Source organism: Octopus sinensis, linkage group LG29, assembly GCF_006345805.1.
Source record: "Octopus sinensis linkage group LG29, ASM634580v1, whole genome shotgun sequence".
Classification (NCBI taxonomy): Eukaryota; Metazoa; Mollusca; class Cephalopoda; order Octopoda; family Octopodidae; genus Octopus; species Octopus sinensis.
The window spans coordinates 244593-269124 of NC_043025.1; the positions used below are offsets into that span (position 1 = coordinate 244593).

Genomic DNA, 24532 nt, shown 5'->3' on the forward strand with positions numbered 1-24532 from the left:
GTATTGCATGGAAAACTAACGTCAGAATTGAGTTTCTTAGGGTAACATTAAGCTTCACCATGAGTTTGGTGAAAATCGATTGCAAGTTGTGAAAACTACCATTGCATAAACTACCGTTGCATAAAAAAAGCTTAGATTCTCGAGTTGCGTCCCCTAGACAGTCTGTGGTTCATGTTTATGATTCTCGACCCCATGTCGAATTTATCAATTTTTTTCAGAACTGGGGGAACTTTTCAAAATTTTCGCTTCGTTAGTTTTGAATTATGACATTGGGCTATGTGTGTGTCAAGTTTCATCAGAATCGGTTGAAAGCCGTGGTCAGGGTGAGGGTACGAGAAAACAGACACACAGAAGCACGCACAGACAAACTGCCGTTTATATATAGAGAGATATATACTCTTTTACTCTTTTACTTGTTTCAGTCATTTGACTGCGGCCATACTGCAGCACCGCCTTTAATCGAGCAACTCGACCCCGGGACTTTTTCTTTTGTAAGCCCAGTACTTATTCAATCGGTCTGTTTTGCCGAACCGCTAGTTGACGTGTACATAAACTCACCAGCATCGGTTGTCAAGCAATGCTAGGGGGACAAACACAGATACACAAACACACACACGCATATATATACATATATACGACGGGCTTCTTTCAGTTTCCGTCTACCAAATCCACTCACAAGGCTTTGGTTGGCCCGAGGCTATAGTAGAAGACACTTGCCCAAGGTGCCATGCAGTGGGACTGAACCCGGAACCATGTGGTTGGTAAACAAGTTACTTACCACACAGCCACTCCTGCGCCGAAATATATATATTTCGTCTGTCTTAATGTTCTGAGTTCAAATTCCGCCGCAGTCAACTTTGTCCTTTACCTTTTCGGGGTCGATAAACTAAGTACCAGTTGCTTACTGGGGTCGATCTATTCAACTGGACTCCTCCCCCAAAATTTTGGGCCTTGCGCCTAGAATTTAAAAGACTCTGTGTGTGTGTGTATGTGTGTGTGTGAGAGAGAAGAGAGAGAGAGAGAGAGAGAGAGAGAGAGAGAGAGAGAGAGAGAAAAGAATGTGTTTTGAAAGGCACAAGAAAGCACTATAATAACTGTTATAATTTAATCATCCATAGTTTGATACAAAATTTCGGGATATAAAAATTCCTTCTTCAGATATCCCTAGGAATTGATCGAGTCACTGCTACAATCGGTTTTCCAATGGTTTTTTCTATATTCCGAAATGTTGTATCAGACTATGGATGATTAAATTATAACAGTTATTATAGTCCATAGTTGTTATTATAGTGCACTGTTGTGCCATTCAAGACACTTTATATTTTTTACAAACAATATACAATGCTTCAAGCGAATGACAATACACTCCTCTCTCTCTCTTTCTCTCTCTCTCTCTCTCTATATATATATATATATATTACAGAGAAAGAGAGAGAGAGAGAGAGAGCAAATGTTATAAAGGTTTTAGTAAGAGTGTGGGAGAATGTTGTGTTGGAGAGAAGGCAGAAGTAGCGGTGTTTCTCGAAGTGTCCTTCCAGTTACAACTGAAAAACTATAAACTTTGAAGGACTTGCTTTCTGTTTCTAGTAAGATGTGAGAAAATATGTTGGTCTCTTTCTTTTATAAATTCTTCTCAATTGTCCTTCAAATTTTTATATGACAAACATAGTGAATTGAAAGTCACACGGCTTCTATTTCTAGAATGAAGAATACCACATATGGGAAAAGATTTTTAAAATGCTTCTTAATGTCCCTTTTAATTATTTAATGGAAACAAATGTAAATTTGTGTGCAGTTGGCTGTTATTTCTAGCATAATGTGAAATCATGTAGAGGACAATTATTTTAATAAATGCTTCTTAAATTGTCCTTCAATGCTTGCACTATTTAATTTCTTCAATTATAAACTTACAAAGTATTTATGTAATTAGTCATTAGTTAAATAATTAATTATTTAAATTAAGCTGCACCAAAATTTAAATCAGAGAATTGTTAGAAATAAAAGAGAGGAAGAGGAGAGGGAGGGTAATAATATAATGAAGAGGAGGAGGGAGATAGAGAGGAAGAAAGGAAATAGAGATGGATACCTAGGGAAGGGGAGGGACACGTTAATGTATGAGGTTAGAGAGAGGAAGAGAAACTGATATATAGTATCAGTAAGTGAGGGAGGGGATGAGGTGAGCGGTATGGCAAGGGAGGCGGGGTTTAAAATAAATATATAATGAAGTGGAGGAGGGAGAGAGGAGACAAAGAGGGAGAAGTCGATTGCTATGTTTTGTAGGCGAGAGAGAGAGAGAGAGAGAGAGAGAGAGAGAGAAAGGGGATGGAAATAGAAGGCAAGAGAGGGAGAGGCACTGTAATATATAATGAGGCGGGAAGAGAGATACTGTTAGCTACAGAGAGAGAAGGCAAACGATAAATACATTTACTAATAGAGGAAGGGTAAGAGGTAAGAGGGGTGGAGTCAGTCCACATTAAATGGGGTGAGGGTGTTTACTGAGAGAGGGAGAGTCAGAGGTAAGGAATATATAACGAAGGGCGGGGAAGTAGAGAGTCAGAGCAAGGATAATAACTCTTACCACAACCCTTTTTGCTTTAAACTGTTTTCCTTTTTATTGAGTCTAATGAAATCTGTTTTCTTGCGCAAACTCTACAGGTTTCCAAATATGATTTAATGAGAATAACACATCGATGTGTTTATAACACACTGGCAGTATCGCCCGGCGTTGCTCGGGTTTGTAAGGGAAATAACTGTATAAGCATTTTTAGAGAGTTATAGCCAAAAAATAGCAAAAAATGCATTATAATTTTTTTTTAAATCGTTGACTCATCGAAGACATTTCTAGAGAGTTACTTCCCTTATATAATAGCGAAAAATGCATTAAAATGGAAAAAAATGATGGTAATTTTTTTTTTAATCGTAGACTCATCGTAGACGTACGCTAATACCCAGAAGGGATCGATATGAATCACGACTATAAGATACCCGGTTTTGGTAAACTGCACCGCAAAATGTGGGAGTTGGGAGTAGTTAGGAATCTAAATCGTAGGAGACAGACACACAACCTTACTTTTATATATAAAGATTATCAATAAATATCGAACACCTTTCTACGTCACTGATTCGTTTTTCGCTTGACATCTCACAATTTCGCTTTTTTACACTTTCGTTTCTTAGTCTTTAATTAGTTTCCAGGGAACACAAATTAAGGAAAAGTATTAAGTTAGCCTCTCTTAGCAACACACAACACACGCTTTCTGTCTCGCAACCCCCATCGACACATACACACATCCATATCCATTTCTCTCTCTTTCACTTTATGCTGCCTCAAAGTCTGTCATTTTCACCTACGAAAATAAATAAATAAATTTTAATGAATTTACCGAGCGCTGTAACTTAACAGTTGATTAAAGTGACATTTCCCCGAGTTATATCGAAGGATCGCCTATATGTGTGTATGTAGTAGTTGAGAAATGTATCATAAGATTTATAAATGTATTATTATCAGCTGATTAAGAGAAATTCACTCAAAGGACATTTCCCCAGGTGTCAACAGCAAGTAGGAATCACGTTCAATCTCCTCTGAAATATTTCTGACAGTTAACCTTTCTTATGCCATTAATTATATTTATATGTTTCTTTGAGTATTAATATCTGACTGTACTGATTCATTCTATCGGATGCTGTTACACGTCGCTGCTCACGATGCCCTTCCAGTTCTTTCTTGATTGGGTCATTCTGTGCCATCTTCGCCCAAATATTTCAACTGTCTTGATGTCTTCATTAAATCATTCTCGCAAAATCATGTCTTAACTAGACATGTCTGTATTGTTATGAGAACATAACTATATAAATGTGACACTTCAAAACGATAGGCATTTTTACCTCCGCCTAAATTCGGGGGTTAGTTTCGTAGATTTTAAACACAGCAACAATTAATCCATTCGTTGTAGCTCGGAAAGAAAGAAAGAAAACACAAAGAGAGAGAAAGAAAGAAAGAAGAAAGAAAGAAAGAAATAAAGAAAGAAGAACTAAAGAAAGAAAGAAAGAAGAGTAAAGAAAGAAAGAAAAGAAAAAAAGATAGAAAGAAAAAAGAAATTAAGTAAAAGGGAAACAAAAGAAATAAATAAAAGAAAGAAAGAGAATAGAAAAAAGAAAGAAAGAAAGAATGAGATTAAGAAAAGAATGAGAGTGGAGAGAGAGAGTAAAAGAAGAAAGAATGAAAGAGAAAGAGAGAGGGAGGAAGAAAGAAAAGAGAAAAAGAAGGAATGATAGAAGGGAGGGGGAAGGAAAAAAGTAATGTGATTCTGTAATAATACATGAAATGAGAGCGGAAGAAATAAATAAAGAAAGAAAGAAAGGAAAAAGAAAGAAAGAAAGGAAAAAAGAAAGAAAGTAAGAAAGAAATTAAGAAAGAAAGAAAGAAAGGGAGAAAGAAAGGAGCAAGAAAAGAAAAAGAAGGAAGGAAAGGTAGAAAGAAAAGAAAGATAGAAAGGGAAAAGAAGGAAATTTAGAAAGAATGAAACAAAAATAGAAAGGAGGAAAGGGGAAAGAAAGGAAAGAAGAAAAGATAGAAGGAAAAAGAAGGAAAGATAGAAAGAATGAAGGGAAGAAAGAAGGAAAAAGAAGGAAAAAAGAAGGAAAGAAAGAGAGAAAGATAAGAGCTGGGCGAGAGGGAGAGAGAGAAAAAGGAGAAAAGGAAAAGAAAACAAAGAAAAGCAACGAAACAACGACGAAAAAAAGAAAGGAAGAAAAAGAAAAGAAGCAAAGGAGAAGGAAAGATAAGAGCGAAGAAAGAAAAGAGAATGAAGGGAAAGAAGAAGGAAATGAAAAACTGAAAGAAAACTAAAGAAATAACGAAAATGAAAGAAGGAAACAGAAAAAGATGAGAGAAATGAAAGAAGAAATAAATAAAGAAAGAAAGAAAGGAAGGGGAATGAATGAAAGAAAGAAAGAGTAAGAAAGGAAGAAAGAAAGAAAGAAAAAAGAAAGAAAGAAAGAAAGAAAAAAGAAAGAAAGAAAGAAAGAAAAAAGAAAGAAAGAAAGGAAATTGAAAGAAAGAAAGAAAGGAAATTGAAAGAAAGAAAGAAAGAAAGGAAGAAAGAAAGGAAGAGAGGAAAATGAACGAAAAAAAGGAAGAAAGAAAGAATAAGAGAGAGATAGAAAGGAAGGTGACGTAATTCTGTAAAAATGATAAGATGTAAGAGGGAGAGGGAGAGAGAGAGGAGGAGTATGAGATGAGAGAGAAAGAATAAAAAGGTGGAGCATTAATATATAATAAGGTAATAGAGAGAGGGAGAGGGAGAGAGGGAGAAAGAGAGAGACAGACAAACAGAGACACGGAGACAGAGAGAGAGACATGAGAAGCGAGAGGGAGAAAGAGAGAGACTGAAATAGAGAAATGGAGAGAGCAAAGAGAGAGAAAGACAGACATAGAGAAAGAGAGGGAGAGGGAAAGGGAGGAGAAAGGGAGGGAAAGAATGAGGTAAGAGAATGAGAGAATATTATATAAGGAGGTGGAGGGAGAGAGAGAATGATACATAGGTTTAGAAAGAGAGGGAGAGTGTGAGGTGGGGCGGAGCGAAAAGAGGTAGAGGGAGAGTATGAGATATGAGGTGGTAAAGAGGGAGGGAGAGAGAGACAAAAAGTGAGCGGGGGAGGAAACAGAGGTGATGTATGAGATATATGCTTTGTGAGGGAGGGAGAGTAAGAGTTGAGAGAAAACGAGGGATGAGGGAGGCGGGGTTAAACAATAACATAAATAAGTGAAAGAGGGGGGGAGTTGAGAAGGAGAGGGAATGATGTGTGTGATAAGAGAGGGAGTCTATCATGTATTAGAGAAAGGAAGAGGGGAAGGAAGAGGTATTAATACAGAATGGGGAAGGAGAGAGAAGAGTTTCGAAGTGTCCTTCATTTTCATATGAAACACAAAACCAAACTTTAACATACTTGGCTGTTATTTCTAGCATCCCCTATTGGACTATATTTCTCCACATGCTTCTTAAAGTGTCCTTCATGAAAACAATATAAATTATAGTGTGGTGGGCAGTTATTTCTAGCAAGATAACAGACCACCAATACGTTTTATAGACGCTTCTTCACTTGGTTTCTCCTTCGATGAAGAAGTCTGACCAGATCCGGGAAAAAGTTTTATAAATGCTTCTTAAATTGTCTTTCAAGTTCGTATGAAAAACAAAGCAACTTTGAGTGTAGTGGGCTGTTATTTCTAGCATGATGTCAAACCAGGTGTAGGAGGATTCTTTGAATAAATGCTTCTTAAACTGTCCGTCAATGTCTCGGCTATTTAATTTGCTCAATTAAGAACTACACAGTAATTATGTAATTAATGGTTAGTTAAATAATTAGCTTCTGGTAAAATAATTAGCGAGAGAGAAATTTGAAGGTAAATCTGAAAATATAATTTATTTGTAAGAAAGTAAGGTTTCTTAGGGATAAAAGGAGAGGAAGAGGGAGAGGGTAAGATATAAGGAGGTGGGAGAGATAGAGAGAGAAAGAAAGGAAGAAAGAGTGAGAGAGAGAAAGCCCAGGGAAGGGGAGGAATATATTAATGTATGAGGAAGCAGAGAAAGAATGAGAGTGAGAGAGAGAGAGAGAGAGAGACAGAATGCGTGAGAGAGAGATAGAGAGAGAAAGAAAGGAAGAAAGAGTGAGAGAGAGAAGGCTTAGGGAAGGGGAGGGATATATTAATGTATGAGGAAGCAGAGAAAGAATGAGAGTGGGAGAGAGAGAGACAGAATGCGTGAGAGAGAGTGAGTGAGAAAGAAAGGAAGAAAGAGTGAGAGAGAGAAAGCCTAGGGAAGGGGAGGGATATATTAATGTATGAGGAAGGAGAGAAAGAATGAGAGTGGGAGAGAGAGAGAGAGACAGAATGCGTGAGAGAGAGAGGGAGAGAAAGAAAGAAAGGAAGAAAGAGTGAGAGAGAGAAACCCTAGGGAAGGGGAGGGGTATATTAATGCATGAGGAATCAGAGAGTGGGAGTGAGAGTGGGAGAGAGAGAGAGAGAGAGAGAGAATGCGTGAGAGAGAGAGAGAGAGAGAGAGAAAGGAAGAAAGAGTGAGAGAGAGAAAGCCTAGGGAAGGGGAGGGATATATTAATGTATGATGAAGCAGAGAAAGAATGAGAGTGGGAGAGAGAGAGAGAGAGAGAGAGAGAGACAGAATGCGTGAGAGAGAGAGGGGAAGAGAAGAAGAGAGAAAGAAAGGAAAGAGAGAAAACCTAAGGAAGGGGAGGGATATATATTTATATATGAGGTAGCAGAGAGAGTGTGTGAGTGAGTGCATGAGAGAGAGATAGAGAGAGAGAGAGAGGGGGAATTGATATATATACGTTTAGGAAGTGAGGGAGAGGATGAGGTGAACGATATAGTAAGGCAGGCGGGGTGGTTAAACATGAATATATAATGAGGTGCAGGGAGAAAGGAGAGAAAGAGGGAGAAGTGGGAGGATATGTTTTGAGGGAGGGAGAAAGAAAATGCTATTTGTGTTTAATAAGAAAGAGAGAAGGGGAGGGGGAAGCATTGTGTAATTTATGATGAGGTGAGAGGCGGAGGAGAAGAGAAAGAGAGAGAGAGAGACATAGAAAGAGGGAGAGAGAGCGCGAGAGAATAAGAATGTATTTACCAATAGAGGAAGAGTATGAGTTAATAAAGGAAGCAAAATGGGCGGAGACACGTATACGATGAAGTGGGAGGAGTCAACGTTGAAACGGTAAGAATAATAACTCTTATTAGATCCCTTTACTTTAAATTCTATTGTTTTCTTATGCGAAATAAAATCTGTTTTTCTGCGCAGTTTGTGAAGATTTCCAAATATGATTTCATGCAAATAATAGATCGAAGTGTTAGACATCACGCATCTCGAAAAAGTCCAGAAGCTGGCTACCCGCATGGTTCATGGTCTCAAAAATTTGTCCTACGAAGAAAGGCTGAGGACGCTCGACCTTTATTCTCTTGAAAAACGCCGCCGCCGTGGTGATCTCATTCTCGCCCACAAACATCATAAGCGGAAAGTGTAACCTCTCGAAAGAGCTGTTCTTCACTCCTGCTCCAGAGCGTCGGCTGCGGGGTCATTTCGAAAAGCTCTACCTGCGACGATTTCATCTCAATCGAAGGAGAGGCTTTCTCCGTCCGGGTTGCGGATCCGTGGAACAAGCTGCCAGACGAGATGGTGAAGATGCGACGACCGCTTTGTTCAAAGCCTCCTGGACCTCAAGTGGCCTGAACTCTTTACAAGAACACCACCCTGTACTTAACTCCATGTCCCCCTACATGGCCTTGCTATTTGCTTTTGAGCCAAATTAACTAACTAACTAACTAACTAATATATTATCAATAAATATCGAACACTTCTCCTCATCACTAATTCGTTTTTCGTTTGACATCTAAAAATTTCGCTTTTTTAATATTACGATCCTTACCCCTTAGCTTCGCTCCTCCCTGCTATAGTCACACAGCCTCAATTGTGGTTGCACCTGCTAGAAGCAACAGCCAAATCTCACATGATAAATATGAAACGTTTTTATCATTTGTTTTCTTAATTTCTTGGAAATTAATTAAATTTCTTTTTTCGTATTAGCATTTGGTCAGAAAGCTCCAAAGATAAGCCAGTGCCTGAGCAATACAAAGAGGGGAGAGCAAGAATATGCAAGGCTAGTACAGTTTAGTGCAGCCGTGCACCGGTTGTCGTCCTATTTTAAGCTGCAAAACTGTGAGAGTCAAATACGAGAGGAAAGGGATCAGACCGGAAGGGATGTGAATGGAACAGGAAAGAAGTGAATGCAATGGAATAGAAGAAAAGTGAACTAAATCCTAAAATTTGCGAATATATTTAGGTAATAGGGAAAAAAAGTATGTTTAATTTAAAATGTAATTTCCATTTTAAAAGAAAGAACATTCTCGAATACATGTTTCTTATAGTTGAACGTCCGCGTGTATTTATGGAGAGAAGAGGTCGGTTTGTTCCTGCTGTGGGCGAGAGTTTGTTTATTTTAATTTGGCTGACATCCATCTCGATAATGTGTTGCTTTAAGTAGCCTAGGGTCGAAAGCACGAATCCCAATAAAACCGCTGACAAAATAAAATAAAATCGATTTTCTGTCCCAATTGGAATATGCATGTCAGGTGATCGTCCTGTTTTCTGGAAGAATTATGTTGCTGAAGAAAATATGCACCAGAACAATGAAGAAATCGTCTCTAAACGGAAAGTGAACATTTTTCTTATAAATATCCAAAGGAAGCTTGAAGCTGACAGCTTCGATATCTACAGCCACAATGGTCTTCCTTGACCAGATACAAGAATTGTTGAAGTAGCTAATATTCCAATTGGGCTTAGAGAAGAAACCATTTTTAAGGTGAAAAAATGTATTAATAAACTTCTGCCAACTTTAGACATTGAACAACGACTAGATTTTGATAAAGCTATCAGGTCCATAAATAGTAAAAGAAGGAAGAATTCTGTTCTTAAATGCAAATGGTGGCACAGGGAAAACCTATGTGATCAACATCATACTTGATAGTTGCTACTGCCACGTCTGCTATTGCAACCACTTTGCTTCTGAAAGGGAGAGTTCTTCATTCTATGTCCAGGATTTCTCTCAGTGAGACTACAAATCAACATTAAGACTCACAAGAGAGATGCCACAAGAGAAATTGTTGTGCTCAATCTGGTCTCTTAGTTATCGATGGGACCAGGATGGGGCCTAAGCATCTCTGTGAGTGCCTTGAAAGGAGATTGAATGATGTGTGAGACTGTAACAAACCTGTTTGTGAATTTACTATATTACTGTCTGGTGATAGAAAACAAATTCTTGCAGTTATGTCATCTTGGAAAATTATAATTTGTTGATACAGATCCTTTCTTGAGGATTGAGTAGAAATAGTGAAGATAGGAACCAATCTAAGACTTCTTACAAAAGGTCATTCTGATGAAAAGGAGTCTGTTAATCACCATTTTGATGCTGGAAATGGTGATATTTCTGTCGAACAAAGTCTAGGTGCATCCAAAATCAACCTGCTTTACAACTTTGGCCTGTCAAGTTTATGTGATGTTGTCTTGCAAATAATTTCAGAGACCCCATGTGGCTTGCAAACAGACCCATTATTACTCCAACAAATGAAATATCACAATTTGTAAATGAATTCATGTTGACCAGGATCCCTGGTGAGGTAAAGATATGCAGAAGCTCAGATACAGTTGATAAAGAAGCTCTGTACCTAATCAAATTCATCAACAAACTCCTACCATCAGGGTTTCCATGGACATATCCTCACACGAAAGACAAGAGGCTGCATTAGGTTTTTGAAGAATTTAGATGCTAAACAAGACCATTGCAATGACACAGACTACGTTATTATCTGCTTCCAAGATCTTATTATTGCTGCCGGGGTTGCTTGTGGTTATTTTGCAGGATCAATCTCAGGGATTCCAAATGGGTCTCAAGGAATGGAGTTCCCATTCATAGTTACCATACAAACAATTTCCTGTGGAACCACTCTTTGCCTTGACATGCAACAAAGCACAGGAACAGACATTTAACAAAACTGGAATATATTCCAACACAATTCTTCTCCCGTGGTCAGCTGTAAGTTTCACTTTCTAGAGTTTGGATGAAGCCTAATGTAAAACTATTGGCTGAGAGATAGAAACTGTATATTTACTAACAATCGTGTCTACAAGGAGGTTCTATTTGACAGCAAAATATACATTTTAAGTAGTTTCACAAATGGAATTACACTTTTCTTTTTTGGGAAAATTCACAGGATATTTAAACTGTTATATAAACAATGGAAGTATTTAGGGAGATGCCGGGGCTTACAACAACAACACCAATAACAAATGAAATTTCAATCTTTATTTCCAAAGTTAATCTCCAACAAAAAGGGAGCTAAACAAATAAAGAGATCTCCATGTGGTAAATAGATCTGCTAGAATTAGTAGCCGAATCCTACTCCATTCATCACTTATCATCTTAAAGAATGACACATTAGACAAGGAAAACATGATGGTCCTGGATGGAAGGCATTTAATCATATGCCTGTGTGTGGTGAAGGTAAACTTGGGGTTAAACAACAGCAATATTTACAAGAAATTCAACTGAAGTCTGATAATAAACATTCAGCTGCCACGAAACATTCGGTTTCTAAAAGTGCTTCTTTTAATGTTTGAGGTGTACGTTTCGCTGGATCGCAACTTTGGAACCATTTGAGAAGCATCTGATAGCCTTGTTCCACAATGTTATAAGGATTTTCGTGCCTGACTATTTGCAGGTCCTCGTCTGTAATTTCTAATTCCCTTCCTGCAAAAGATACAATAAGAAATAATTGCAAAAGCATTAACGATAATATAAAACCTGTGAACTGTAAATTATAGAACTGACAAAGAAATTATGTGAATAGACGAATGAGAAATACTGAAGAAACACGGAAAATAGAAGACATTGTTATCTGTTTCTAAAGAGTTTGAGAAAAATAAGAAACAAGTTGAAATAAAAGCTGGAATTGGAGAAAACATTTAAAGATCGAATAAAATTGAAAGTTACACATGAGAAATCATCTGGTAAACAACTGGCAGGAGAAGTGTTTGTGTGGGCAGCAGTATACGAAAAGCTCAAGAATCAACAAAAACTACCAATAGTTACACCATTTCATCTATCCATTCATTTTCTTTGCCCTCTCTTCATAGGAGGGTTATAGGGGTAGAGTCCTCAGGCACCTCCTTCATACGATTCTATCTAAAGTAACCTTGATTAGAAATTCTGAGAGGATTTCCAAGCACAACCAATTGAAACTATGGTTTTTATGCAAAAATTTATTCTTGGTTTAGCCCCAGGTCTTCTGTCAGTTGGCTCAGCTCGATGAATCCCTCTTTTGATTCTTTCCTGAGACATTTTAATCACATGCCGGTAGTATTGGAGCAGCTGTGACCTCTCAATGCAGAGAAGCAGTCGTTTGGCCTGGAGAGACACCCAAATTTTGAAGCTGCATGCGTTACTCCAGGGACTCCTCAGAGGAACTCAATTTCAGTCGTTTTGATAACATCCCATATTCAAAGACTGAAATAGTCACCTGTGATGTGGTCCCTCCTATGATTAGTAAATAATAAAAGATTATCAAAATTCAGAAATATCTCGAAAGTGGGATATGACTTCAACGGCACAAAGTAAAAATATAACACTGTTAGGTACATATCACATATTATAGAAGATACCAGCTGAAAAGTTAGTCTTGGAATACTGACTCCTAAAAAGGAATTCCTTCACTGGCTGAAGGCCACAATTTCAAAAGAATCTCCTACAGGAGAGGCCAAGAGTAAGCAAAGCAATGGGAAGATTTAGTTGTAGGCAATAACAGAACATCTACACCATACACCTACAACACACTTGGGTCCTGAAAGAATCCCTGCATCCTCAAACATCTACATCATCTGGAAAGTTATCACAATTTATATGCAGGGGGAAAAGGTTAATAGGATTCTATATGGTTACTAATGTACCAATAGGTGCAGTGGTACACAAGGCAAGTTTAAAGGGAGGACGGGTTAGGGTTGGAAGGAGAATATTTTATTAAAGTAGCGATTTATACGTAAGTAATGTAGTAATCAAGCAAGTATATAAAGAGTGAGAATAATTAACTGGGAGGGAGTAAGAGGAACATTTTAATGCAGAGGAAATAGTTTGTTGTAAGATCAGTGAAAGAGATGACTATGGACTAATGTAAGTGAAGATTGGTCAGAAGGGAGATTTAAAAGTAATACAGTTGAAGCGGATTTATGTCGAGATGATACTGGCGAAATGGTTAAAGTGTTAGTAATGTAAGAAACAAGTGGAGTATGAGAGAGAGATGAGGGGTTAAGAGAGGAATTAAATGTGGTAATTAAGAAGTGATGTAAAGGGTGGGATATAGTAAGGGCAAGAAAGTATGATGAGCGATAATGACATTTGGAAAGCTTGTACGAAGTGACTAAGTGGTAAGTAGCGTGATCTTCTAATGATCTGTGCCTCGGCTGGAGATTTTGAAAAATGAAGGATTAGAAAATGACGTAAAGAATTTTAATGTAGGAGTGTTTAAGGAAGGATTATTTACTGGTAAATGTCAGTACACGATATGTAGTAGTAAGAACTGCAGAGAATAAGATATTAGCAATATAATCGTACAGAATGATTTGGATTATTAATAAAACATTTACTGGTAAATAAAGTGCAGAATCGGATTAGTTATAGTAAGCGTATGAAGGATCTAACAGATAGAATGTGATCAAAGTGCAGTACTTGAGAAATGAAAATGTAAGAAATTTGTCTACTGGCACTAAGGGATTCTGTTCAATGAAGGAGAGATTGATTGTATTGTAAATGAACTTTGTAGAATAGGAAATAAGAAATGATGAGCTATCATAGAAGTGTATGTTAAGTGGATGTAAAATAGAATCTGATAGTGATTAAGATTTCAGATAGGAAATGGATGAACTGAATTCTGGAAGAAATACAGCGATAAACCTGACAAACACCACACGACTGTGGGAGAGTCGTCTTGCACATACAAACTTGGAGAAATGAACGTAAGATGTTGATTATATTGGACTGGTGTTAATGGATGATTTTTACCCCAGTATATGACTGGTACATTTGTATGACTGCTAGAGAAATAACAAATTAGCAATGTCACAGATGATGTCCTCTCTTAATTTAGATAAATAATTTCTATCAGCTGACTGAGGGGATAATGTTACGATCTCTTGAGTCAGGGGTGAAAGGTTCAAATCTAGTCCCCCAACACAGCTCAATGTCCTGGTAAAGACATCTCTCTTCTGGTTCAGTCTACGAACCAGCGGGAGGTAAAGATATTGCTGTAAATAATATGAACATTATATAAATGATATTTTATGTTGTTAAACTTTCAGACAAGAGGAAATGGGATACTGTGATGTTCATGCCTTTCCAATAAAGGAGAGTGAAATGATTTCAATTGAAAAACAAAATCAAGTTGAGTTTGAAATTTCGGATGAGATTCTTTTTTTAACGTGAGTTTCATTAATTTACAATACTGAGTTCAATCCAGCCATGAGTTTCATTAATTTACAATACTGAGTTCAATCCAGCCATGGACACAGTCAACAATGGGGGACTGTTTTCTATAGAGACTGGCACTATATATTAACCAGGGACTAAAGAACTACAATCAAAGAGAACACAGCATGTCACACATAATGCAAACTCTCGTGTTTAAAAAGGTTACATTCGATAATGTGGTCCTCTTCATCCAAAAGAAAGAAGGATGTCACATCTGGAAACCTTCCCTCTTAACTCTGCCAGATTAAAACAGATATCTGCCTCAGCAACAACAACAATAACAACCAAACTGTGAACTTTCCAAAAACGTAAACAAACTAAAACATTGTCATTAACTCACCTGTTTAGTCTTTAACACCATTATTCTTGAGTCCCCTTTTACAAACGACAATATTAACTCGTCTGTATCTTCTAATTCAAATATTTACACCTGTGCTGACCTCGGTGGATTTTATGAAATTTCAGTGATATCTTTACTTTATAGCTAAACTTTCAATTGGAAACTAGGAATGGAATCTGTTCTCAGTCAAAAGTTTAACTGAAAGCAAAATTTATAGAAATCAATTAGGTATTTTATACTCACCAAGTTGCTGCCATTTACCGGCCAACTTTTTGGACACCCGATGTAGATGCTTCACCTCTAGCGTTAGTATATCTGAAATAAATGTTTCCACATTTTACACTTCATAGTATAATTTCCCTATCTCTGTTAATGGTTTATATCTTATTGTAAGACATTCCTATCATCAATGGCCAACTGCTGACCACTATAGGTTTCGTCGACAGTTTTATACTTTCTACAGTGGTCTTATAAAATGGCTCAATATTTAGGTCCATAACAAAATAGACTGATCTTCCTAAACCTCCTTTTTCTATTAAGACAACCTTCTTGATCTATCAATATTGCATTCATCTCATTTAATTATCACATGTTAACACCTTTTATTTCTTTACTTTTTTATAGCTGGGCTAAACCTATGAGATAGCATTGTTCCCTCATCAGTAGACTTCACTAATCCAGTGTTAACCATGCTGGTCATAAATGCCCTTGACACAAACCCATGTCATACCATTTGAAGCAGGATCAACACACACCTGTTTTCTTTGTTTTGACCTTTAATTTTATCTATGCAACTCACAGTTCACCAGAATTTCATCTGATTCATAAAATATTTTGAGACTCCTTAATGAAACCGCTTTCATTCCAGGTGAGCAATGATTAGTTTTACAGAGGTGAAACAGAAAGTGATAACAAGGGTCCTAAAACACTGTATACTTGCACAAAACACCTTTAACAACATGCAAATGTTTATACGCAGATTATTGCAAAAGACAAATATTTGAAAAGGTACAAAAGAAGTGATATTCAAGAATATATAAACAAGATGGTGATATAGATCAAACTTCAAGCACCAAATCTTTTTTTTGCCCAGAAGTTTTGACTTGGCAAATGCTTATTGCCCATCCTCGGTTTCTGCAATGACATCAATGCCTCTACTCTTGTTAGACACCGTGCTATTGTAGCATCGTCCTCAAGTTAATGTTTTAACTTTTGGCATAGTTTCTCCTACTATTTTGAACCTTACCTGTTTCTGTTGACCTTTGACATATGTCAGACCGCATCAAGTAGTTGCTTTAGACAGCATTCTAGACCGAGTAATTAGTCCATCCAGTCTATCCAGAACTAATTGTATAAACATTTGATCTCTTCTTCTTATTTTTATGTCATCCATAAATGCCTTCTTAAGTGATTTCCCTTGAGTAATTTCTTCTGATAAATCTGTCGATCCCCATAAAAGCATCCCCATAACAAGCACAAACCAAGTAACGGATATTGTGCAATCTACAGCTATTCTAGTTTCAATGTTGGGCGCATGAAAATCTTTTTCTAGTGCTTTTGCCACATTAAAATGTACTCAGGACCCTTTATAAAGTGGTTGGTGTTAAGAAAGGCATACTACCATAGGAAAGGTGGAATGTTTAAGGGAGATGTGTTTCTCAAGCAATCGAGGTGGACAGTAATTCTGAATAAGGACATGGATAGTGACCACCCAGCCAATTCGATGATGAAGACACTATAATCGATTGCATTGTATCTTGCACCCAATCTTGAGGAGAGAGAAAGAGAGCAATTGTCTCAGCAGAAGACCAAAGTCTCCTACTGGGAAAAACACAACGTTTAGGGATGTAATGATAGATTTACTATCAGTGAAAAAAAGAGAGTGTGTTCACACTTGTAACAATTTTCAACTTAGTCACCTTGTTAAAAATGACCGACAACAACAACAACAATTAGGAAACTTATTAAAATGTACAACAAACAAGCTCTCTCATTATCTCATCTGTTTTTGCCTTTAAACGACAAATTGCTTTCCTTTATTCCAAAGACAATATGAAGTCTGTTGTGTTTTCTAATTTAGCCATTTTACCAACAGCGCCAACACTGCTGGACATTTTATTAAATTTCAAATCAGTAATATCAATGGACTTGTAGATGCATCCATAGTAAGAGAGAGAGAGAGAGAGAGAGAGAGAGAAATGACAATATGGCAACGAGATGATAGAAGGAGAGAATATTCCCCTTAAGGGGAGCGAACCGCTTCAGGTTTTATATTTTATCTCTTGTACTTTTTCCTTATCGTGTGAGATCTTTTTCCTGTGTCTCATGTTTCCCTATTTCCGTAAAATCCCTTTATTGGATATTCCTGCATTTGTAGTAGAACAGAATTACTTTGTAGCTAACCATTCGAATGAAATATAGCAATAGAACCGCTTCTCAGTGATTCACACAAATTATGTAGTTCAGGGGGAGGTAAAATTTGTAGAAGTCAATTAGATACAGTTATTTTATACTCACCAAGTGGCTGAGCCTCTGTCTGGGATGCCTTGTCTTCAACCTTTGGACGCACTGAAATAAACATTTCCAAGTTTTATACTTCATAGTAAAACTTCTTTATCTTTATGAATAATTCTGTATTTTATTATTGTGAGACATTCATGTAATCAATGGTCAACTGGTGAGTAATATGGCTTTGGTCAGCATTTTTACACTCTCTACCATGGGACCGTGTAATATACCCAATATATAGGTCTACTACTAAATAGACTGACCTTCCTCAATCTCCTCTCTCTATTAAGACATCCTACATAATCTAACAACATTGCACTTATCTCATTTAATAATCCCTTGTTAACACTGCTAATCTCCTTCTATATTTAATCTAATCTATGACATGATTGTCCTCTCATCTCTAGACTTCGCTAATCAACATTCTTCTCGTTTTCTACTTAATTCCATGACAACCAAATTGGTCCTCAAAAATCGGACCACAAAACCATGACACATCGTTTCAGGTAGGATAAACATAACCCCGCTCTCTTTTTTAAAGGTCACTGTTGGCAATCTTTAACTTTAACTGACCACATCACACTTCACCAGAATATAATCTGATTAAGGAAATATTTGAAAATACTTCGATGTCATTCATTCACCTTAATAAGCGACTTTTTTCAGGTGAGCAATGATTAGTTCTACAACGGTGGAGAGGTAAGCGATAACAGGTATCCTGAAACACTGTACTTTTGTACCAAACCTACTTAACTACAAAATAACTGTTCATGTACACATTATTACAAAGGGGTTATATCCAAATTGAGAACAAACAATTTATTCTGAAGAATATATAAACAAAATCGAACTGGAAACATGAAATTTTGCATTGTTTTTAGTAGTTTTGAATTATCAGTTGTTTTCTGTCCATCTTCAGCTTTGCCATGGTCTCACTGCCCCACCATATATCAGTCAACAAGATAGCGTACCACCATCTTTAACTTTTGGTTTGTCTTTAACTTTTGGCATGAGTTCTCCTGCCGTTCGTAACTTCCTTGCTCCAGCTGACCTCTCACAAATTATAGACTGTATTACTTATTTGCTTGAAACCACATTCATGACTAAGTACTTACTCTATCGAGTCTACTAACCAGAACTATTTGCATATCCTTTTAGTCTCTTGTTAGTATTGTTATGTCAGCCATGAATATCTTTCTGTTGAGCAATTTCTTCTGGACATTCTGTTAATCTAATTAGCATAACTATAAAGATCACCAACCAACTGATATTGTGCAACCTACAGTTATTCCAGATCCAGAACCTGGCAGTCTTTTGTGAAATTCTATCCTATGAAACACATTTTGAAACTGTTATAGCATCTCATCATCAGATCCTTAATCTCCTCCCATTTATGAAAGAAATTCCTTGTTTCCATCAACAATGTGTGTGGTACAGAACAATAAGCATTAGCCAGATCAAGCCATACTACATCCGAATCCCTTTTATTCTTCTTTGCTTTTTATATGGTATCCCAGATTTAAAATACATGTTCTACACACACAGACATTCTCCGGATTCTAGTCTTCTGGATATTTTCAGTCATATAACTATCCTTTCTTCTTTCAACCCGTCCGATGTCTCTTTGAATGTATTTGATTGTATTGTATCATACAGCCTCTATGAAGTTTGAAGAAAGGGAAAGAGACAACGGTTTTCTGAGCAGCAAACCAACGTCTTCCACTTGAATAAAGACAATGTTTACTGGATGCAATGATAGATTTATTATCAGTGAAAAATATGAGGGTGGTCATATTTGGAACCCATTTCATTGCAAGTCTGCCAGATTATGAGAGACATCAGGTAAAATAACAAGAATATCTTGTCAGTAAACATTTTAAAAATACAGGCGTAGGAGTGGCTGTGTGGCAAGTATCTTGCTTACGAAGCAGATGGTTCTGGGTTCAGTCCCACTGTGTGGCACCTTGGGCAAGTGTCTTCTACTATAGCCTCGAGCCAACCAAAGCCCGTCGTATGTATGTTGTATGTATGTATGTATATATGTATGTATGTATATATGTATGTATGTGTGTATGTGTTTGTCCTCCTAACATTGCTTGACAACCGGTGCTGGTATGTTTCCGTCCCCGTACCATAGCAGTTTGGCTAAAGAGACAGATAGAATAAGTACTAGGCTTACAAAGAATAAGTCCTAGGGTCAATTTGGTCGACTAAAAAGGTGGGTCTCCAGCATGGTGACAGACAAATGACTGAACCGAGTAAAAGAGTATAAAACAAACAAAACCTTTGTCATTACCTCACCTGTTAAACCACAACATATATTATTTGGCTGTTCCAAAAGAGAACCTGAAATCTATTTTGCTTCTAATTTATCCATTTCACCAACCATGCTAACCTGATTGGATACTTTATTAAATGTCAATAGTATCGATATGTTTAATATGATTAGTTTAATGCTAAAACTTCCCATTGACAGGTAAGAATGGAAGCTGATCTTTATCATTCTGATATCAAAATAGTTCAGCAGAGAATAAACCTTACAGAAATCAATCAAGTGCTGTTATTTTATACTCACCTACAGGTTCAGCCAGTGTCTGTGTTTCCTTGACTTCAAATGTTCGATTCACTGAAATGAATATTTCCAAGTTTTAAACATTATAGAAAAATTTCTCTATCTTTATTAATAATCTATATTTTATATCAGAGATTTCTTTCATAGATAATCAACTGTTGAAGACAATGGTTTTGGTTAGAATGTTTATAGTTTCAACAGGATTACCCTGTAATAGTTCAATATTTACACTGCCTTCCAAAATTTCCTTTATCTTTTGAGACAGTCGACATAATCTAACAACTGTGTCATTATTTCATTTAATTATCACTTGATAACACCAATCTTTTATTAGGTTTGTCTTTCCTTTCTTATATCTGCACTGAACATATGACGTGAAATTGTGCCCTCACTTCTGCCCTTCTCTAACCAACATTATTCTCAGCTTTGCTTAATTCCGATGGCAACCAGTTTGGTTATCCATGATCTAACCATAAACACATTACACACACCACTTTAAGTGGTAGAATGGAAGTGATTCTGAAGACTCTAGGATATTTCTGACAACCCTCTTCTATATATCAACCAAACTTCCGTCTCTGCTTTGATGTCTCCTCAATCAATGCGGTGCCTTTGAAGGGGCTGAGAACTCAGTTCAATGAAATCTGAGGGGACGAAAATGCTTTATAAAATACATCTAATTAGTGTCAAATACGTATACAGAAATGTTCGACAACATAGTGTTTCCTAAGAAATGAAGCAAAAATACAATACCATCAAAACTTACTGAAACATAGGGACTATAATCACGGTTCGTATGGATGTGGTCTTGTAACAAAGAAACACAGGGTCCTCTTATAGCTCCTGTATATTCTTGTTCACTTCATCTTTATTTCGTTATAATCTGCTGCTCTTAGCGGCTGCAAAAAGAATCCTAGCACCGTAAGCAGGGTTCTTAAGGAGCTGCTATCTAAAGTGTTCACTATCCTTTCTTCTTTCAACCCGTCCGATGTCTCTTTGAATGTATTTGATTGTATTGTATCATACAGCCTCTATGAAGTTTGAAGAAAGGGAAAGAGACAACGGTTTTCTGAGCAGCAAACCAACGTCTTCCACTTGAATAAAGACAATGTTTACTGGATGCAATGATAGATTTATTATCAGTGAAAAATAAGAGGGTGGTCATATTTGGAACTCGTTTCATTGTAAGTCTGCCACATTATAAGAGACATCAGCTAAAATAACAAGAATATCTTGTCAGTAAACATTTTTAAAATACAGGCGTAGGAGTGGCTGTGTGGTAAGTATCTTGCTTACGAACTAGATGGTTCTGGGTTCAGTCCCACTGTGTGGCACCTTGGGCAAGTGTCTTCTTCTATATCTTCGAGCCAACCAAAGCCTTGTGAGTTGCTTTGGTAGACAGGAACTGAAAGAAGCCCGTCGTATGTATGTATGTATGTATGTATGTATGTATGTATGTATGTATGTATGTATGTATGTGTGTATGTGTTTGTCCTCCCAACATTGCTTGACAACCGGTGCTGGTGTGTTTCCGTCTAGGTAATGCATCGGTTTGGCTAAAGAGTCCGATAGAATAAGTACTAGGCTTAGAAAGAATAAGTCCTAGGGTCGATTTGCTCGACTAAAAAGGTGTTGCTCCAGCATGGAGACAGTCTGAAACGAGTTAAAGAGTATAAAACAAACAAAACCTTTGTCATTACCTCACCTGTTAAACCACAACATATATATTGGCTGTTCCAAAAGAGAACCTGAAATCTATTTTGCTTCTAATTTATCCATTTCACCAACCGTGCTAACCTGATTGGATACTTTATGAAACGTCAATAGTATCGATATGTTTAATATGATTAGTTTAATGCTAAAACTTCCCATTGACAGGTAAGAATGGAAGCTGATCTTTATCATTCTGATATCAAAATAGTTCAGCAGAGAATAAACCTTACAGAAATCAATCAAGTGCTGTTATTTTATACTCACCTACAGGTTCAGCCAATGTCTGTGTTTCCTTGACTTCAAATGTTCGATTCACTGAAATGAATAATTCCAAGTTTTAAACATTATAGAAAAATTTCTCTATCTTTATTAATAATCTATATTTTATATCAGGTTTTCCTTTCATTGATGATCAACTGTTGAAGACAATAATTTTGGTAAGAATGTTTATAGTTTCAACAGGATTACCCTGTAATAGTTCAATATTTACACTGCCTTCCAAAATTTTCTTTATCTTTTGAGACATTCGACATAATCTAACAACCGTGTCATTATTTCATTTAATTATCACTTGATAACACCAATCTTTTATTAGGTTTGTCTTTCCTTTCTTATATCTGCACTAAACATATGACGTGAAATTGTGCCCTCACTTCTGCCCTTCTCTAACCAACATTATTCTCATCTTTGCTTAATTCCGATGGCAACCAGTTTGGTCATCAATGATCTAACCATTAACACATTACATACACCACTTTAAGTTGTATAAACACTCACACCTGATCTCCTTCTTAAACATTACTGCAGGTAATGATTAGTTTTCAACTTCCTGCATCACTGTTCACCAGAATGTCAGCTGATGCATGAAATGCTTTAAAACACCTTAATAGAGCAGTGTTTATAAAGGTGAGTGAAGATTACTTCTACACAGGTGGAACAGAAAATGATAGCAGGTGTCCTCAAAGAGGATACACTTGCACAAACTTCACCCTACTACAGGTAACTCTTCATCCTTACATTATAGCAGTGAAAAGATCTGAAATGGTAGAATGGAAGTGATTCTGAAAACTCTAGGATATTTCTGACAACCCTCTTCTATATATCAACCAAACTTTCATCTCTCCTTTGATGTCCCCTTAATCAATGCGGTGCCTCTGAATGGGCTGAAAACACAGTTCAATCAAAATCTGAGGGGACAAAATGGACACCTCTGTAGAAATATTTACCTGACAGAAAACGGTCGTCCTGATGTCGTAGTTAACAACATTACAAGGAATATGAAACCCTGCTCACACCCCATTCCACCATCACTGTTTTACCACATTTGTCACTAATGATCATTGACGTCAACTAATTGAAAATGTTTCTAAAATGTTTTATAAAATACATCTAATTAGTGTCAAGTACGTATACAGAAATGTTCCACAACATAGTGTTTCCTATGAAATGAATCGAAAACACAATACCATCAAAACTTACTGAAACATAGGAACCATAATCACGGTTCGTATGGATGTGGTCTTGTAACCAAGGAAAATTGTAAAATTACAGAGAGTAATAAGGTGTAGAATGTTACTCGAAAGTGCTAAGTTCTGTTGAGGTTCTACAATTTGAGAAATGATCTACCTATGATAAGAATATTCACAATATACGATACTATATTTAGATGCCTCTGAAACTCGTTCCGGGTGTAAAAATCGCGTTTTTGACAATTTTCAACTCGCCAGTAAACCATGTGTCGTATTCAACAATGGATCGAAACTTATTCTCCAAGATTGTATACATCTACACTTTATTCGTTCAAAATCTCAAAGTTTGCTCTTAACTTCTTCATAATTAATTTTATTTTCCAATATGTGCTTTTTAACAAAATTGCACAGTTCTCTGACAACTTTTATCACCCAAGGTTAAAAAAAGTGACAGGACCAGCAAGTTCGGGGAGGGAGTACATTGATTACATCGACCCCAGTACACAACTGGTATTTTCCTTTTGACCCTGAAGGGGTGAAAAGGCGAAGTCAACCTCGGCAGAATTTGAGATTAGAACCTAAAGACGGACGAAATGCAGTTAAGTGCATTAACGATTCTGCCAGGGGTCACCTTATCTATTATTTAATAATATTAAAGCGGCGAACTAGCGGAATCGGTGGCGCGACGAACAAAATGCCGAGTGGCGTTTCGTCCGTCTTCACGTTCTGAGTTTAAAATTCCACCGAGGTTGTCTTTGCCTTTCATTTTTTCAGGGTAAATAAAATAAGTACCAGTTGTGTACTGGGGTCGATATACTCGCCTCATTTCCTCCCCTGAAAATGATCACAGAAGATCAATAAAAGGGCAGATATAAGCCGCCTATTTGCTAAAAAGGATCTTATTTTACATAAAAATTTATATTTTAAATCATATATTTTCATACTGAAATGCTTATGGTATTAAGGTAAAACTCCTAATTACAATTTGAGATGTTATTGATTTATAATTCATTGATTACATATTAACAGACAATTATCTAAATAGATCATTATTATACGTTTTGTATTTTTGATTGTAAAAATAACTAGATATAAACGATGACAACCTCTTCTGGATGAGAGCAGATCCTCAGGGGCCAGCTTATAAAACCTGGCTCTCTGTCCCAGGTTCTCAAACCAATCAGATAATGTTCTCTTAGGGCACCCGACAAGCATTGCTACAGATCGAGGAACGCCGTGGCCGAAGTCATGCGTTGATTGGTGCATGAAATTAATAAATCTTGGTTTTCATCTGAGAGTTCAATGATACAACCAATGTATCAATCATTTTCATTCGTGTATCCAACATATTTTCAGGACCTAAACTTTGAAATATCTTGCTTAGATGCTGGCCTCTCCTCACCTAAAAGAGTGAAATTGTCATCAGCTGATATCGTCTTCGTTAGAAGATCAGATCTTGAAGAAGGGACGAAGCGGTGATGGGATCGTGTGCCAACTAATTTCACTGAGCTGCTGAATCGTGAAAGTAAGTCGAAGCTGTTTTCATTTCGGATGACATCGGCTGCCGACATGTCAAAGAACATTATCTCTGGAATGCTTGCACATGCTCAGCCATACATCTTGCAACCTGTGAGAAAATGTCTTTCCGTGGTTACTTGTAGACTTGCTTTTTCAGCAACACATTTCACCATCTCACTGATTCCCTCATATGTCCTTTTTCCACATGACATGGCAAAGAAATACGACTCCGCTTCAAGTCCTTGATCATTCTGATGATGACAGAGATTTGTTTGGTGTCTCTAGTTCTTGTATTGGTCGGTTGCACCGACACTGAAGTACAGGAGATGG

General features: G+C 37.0%; 2 protein-coding genes across 11 annotated transcripts in view; one reads left to right on the top strand and one right to left on the bottom strand.

Annotated features, from left to right (window-relative positions):
- Positions 1-24532, top strand: part of LOC115226117 (26S proteasome non-ATPase regulatory subunit 10) — a 273213-nt gene that overhangs the window by 180423 nt on the left and 68258 nt on the right. The gene's annotated exons all lie outside the window — the stretch shown is intronic.
- The window catches only part of LOC115226116 (E3 ubiquitin-protein ligase MIB2-like), a 36255-nt gene continuing 22577 nt past the window's right edge, over positions 10855-24532 (bottom strand). For 2 of the 6 annotated variants that reach the window (XM_029797100.1, XM_036514885.1), the window contains exons 9-13: positions 21480-21530; positions 19506-19556; positions 16940-16990; positions 14666-14737; positions 10855-11313 (exon numbers count right to left, since the gene is read on the bottom strand). In XM_029797100.1, coding sequence (XP_029652960.1) covers positions 11108-11313; positions 14666-14737; positions 16940-16990; positions 19506-19556; positions 21480-21530 — 431 coding nt within the window. In that variant the 3' untranslated portion in view covers positions 10855-11107. The remainder of the gene's footprint in view (positions 11314-14665; positions 14738-16939; positions 16991-19505; positions 19557-21479; positions 21531-24532) is intronic. The other 4 variants (XM_036514889.1, XM_036514888.1, XM_036514887.1 and 1 more) reach the window with 3 other exon arrangements.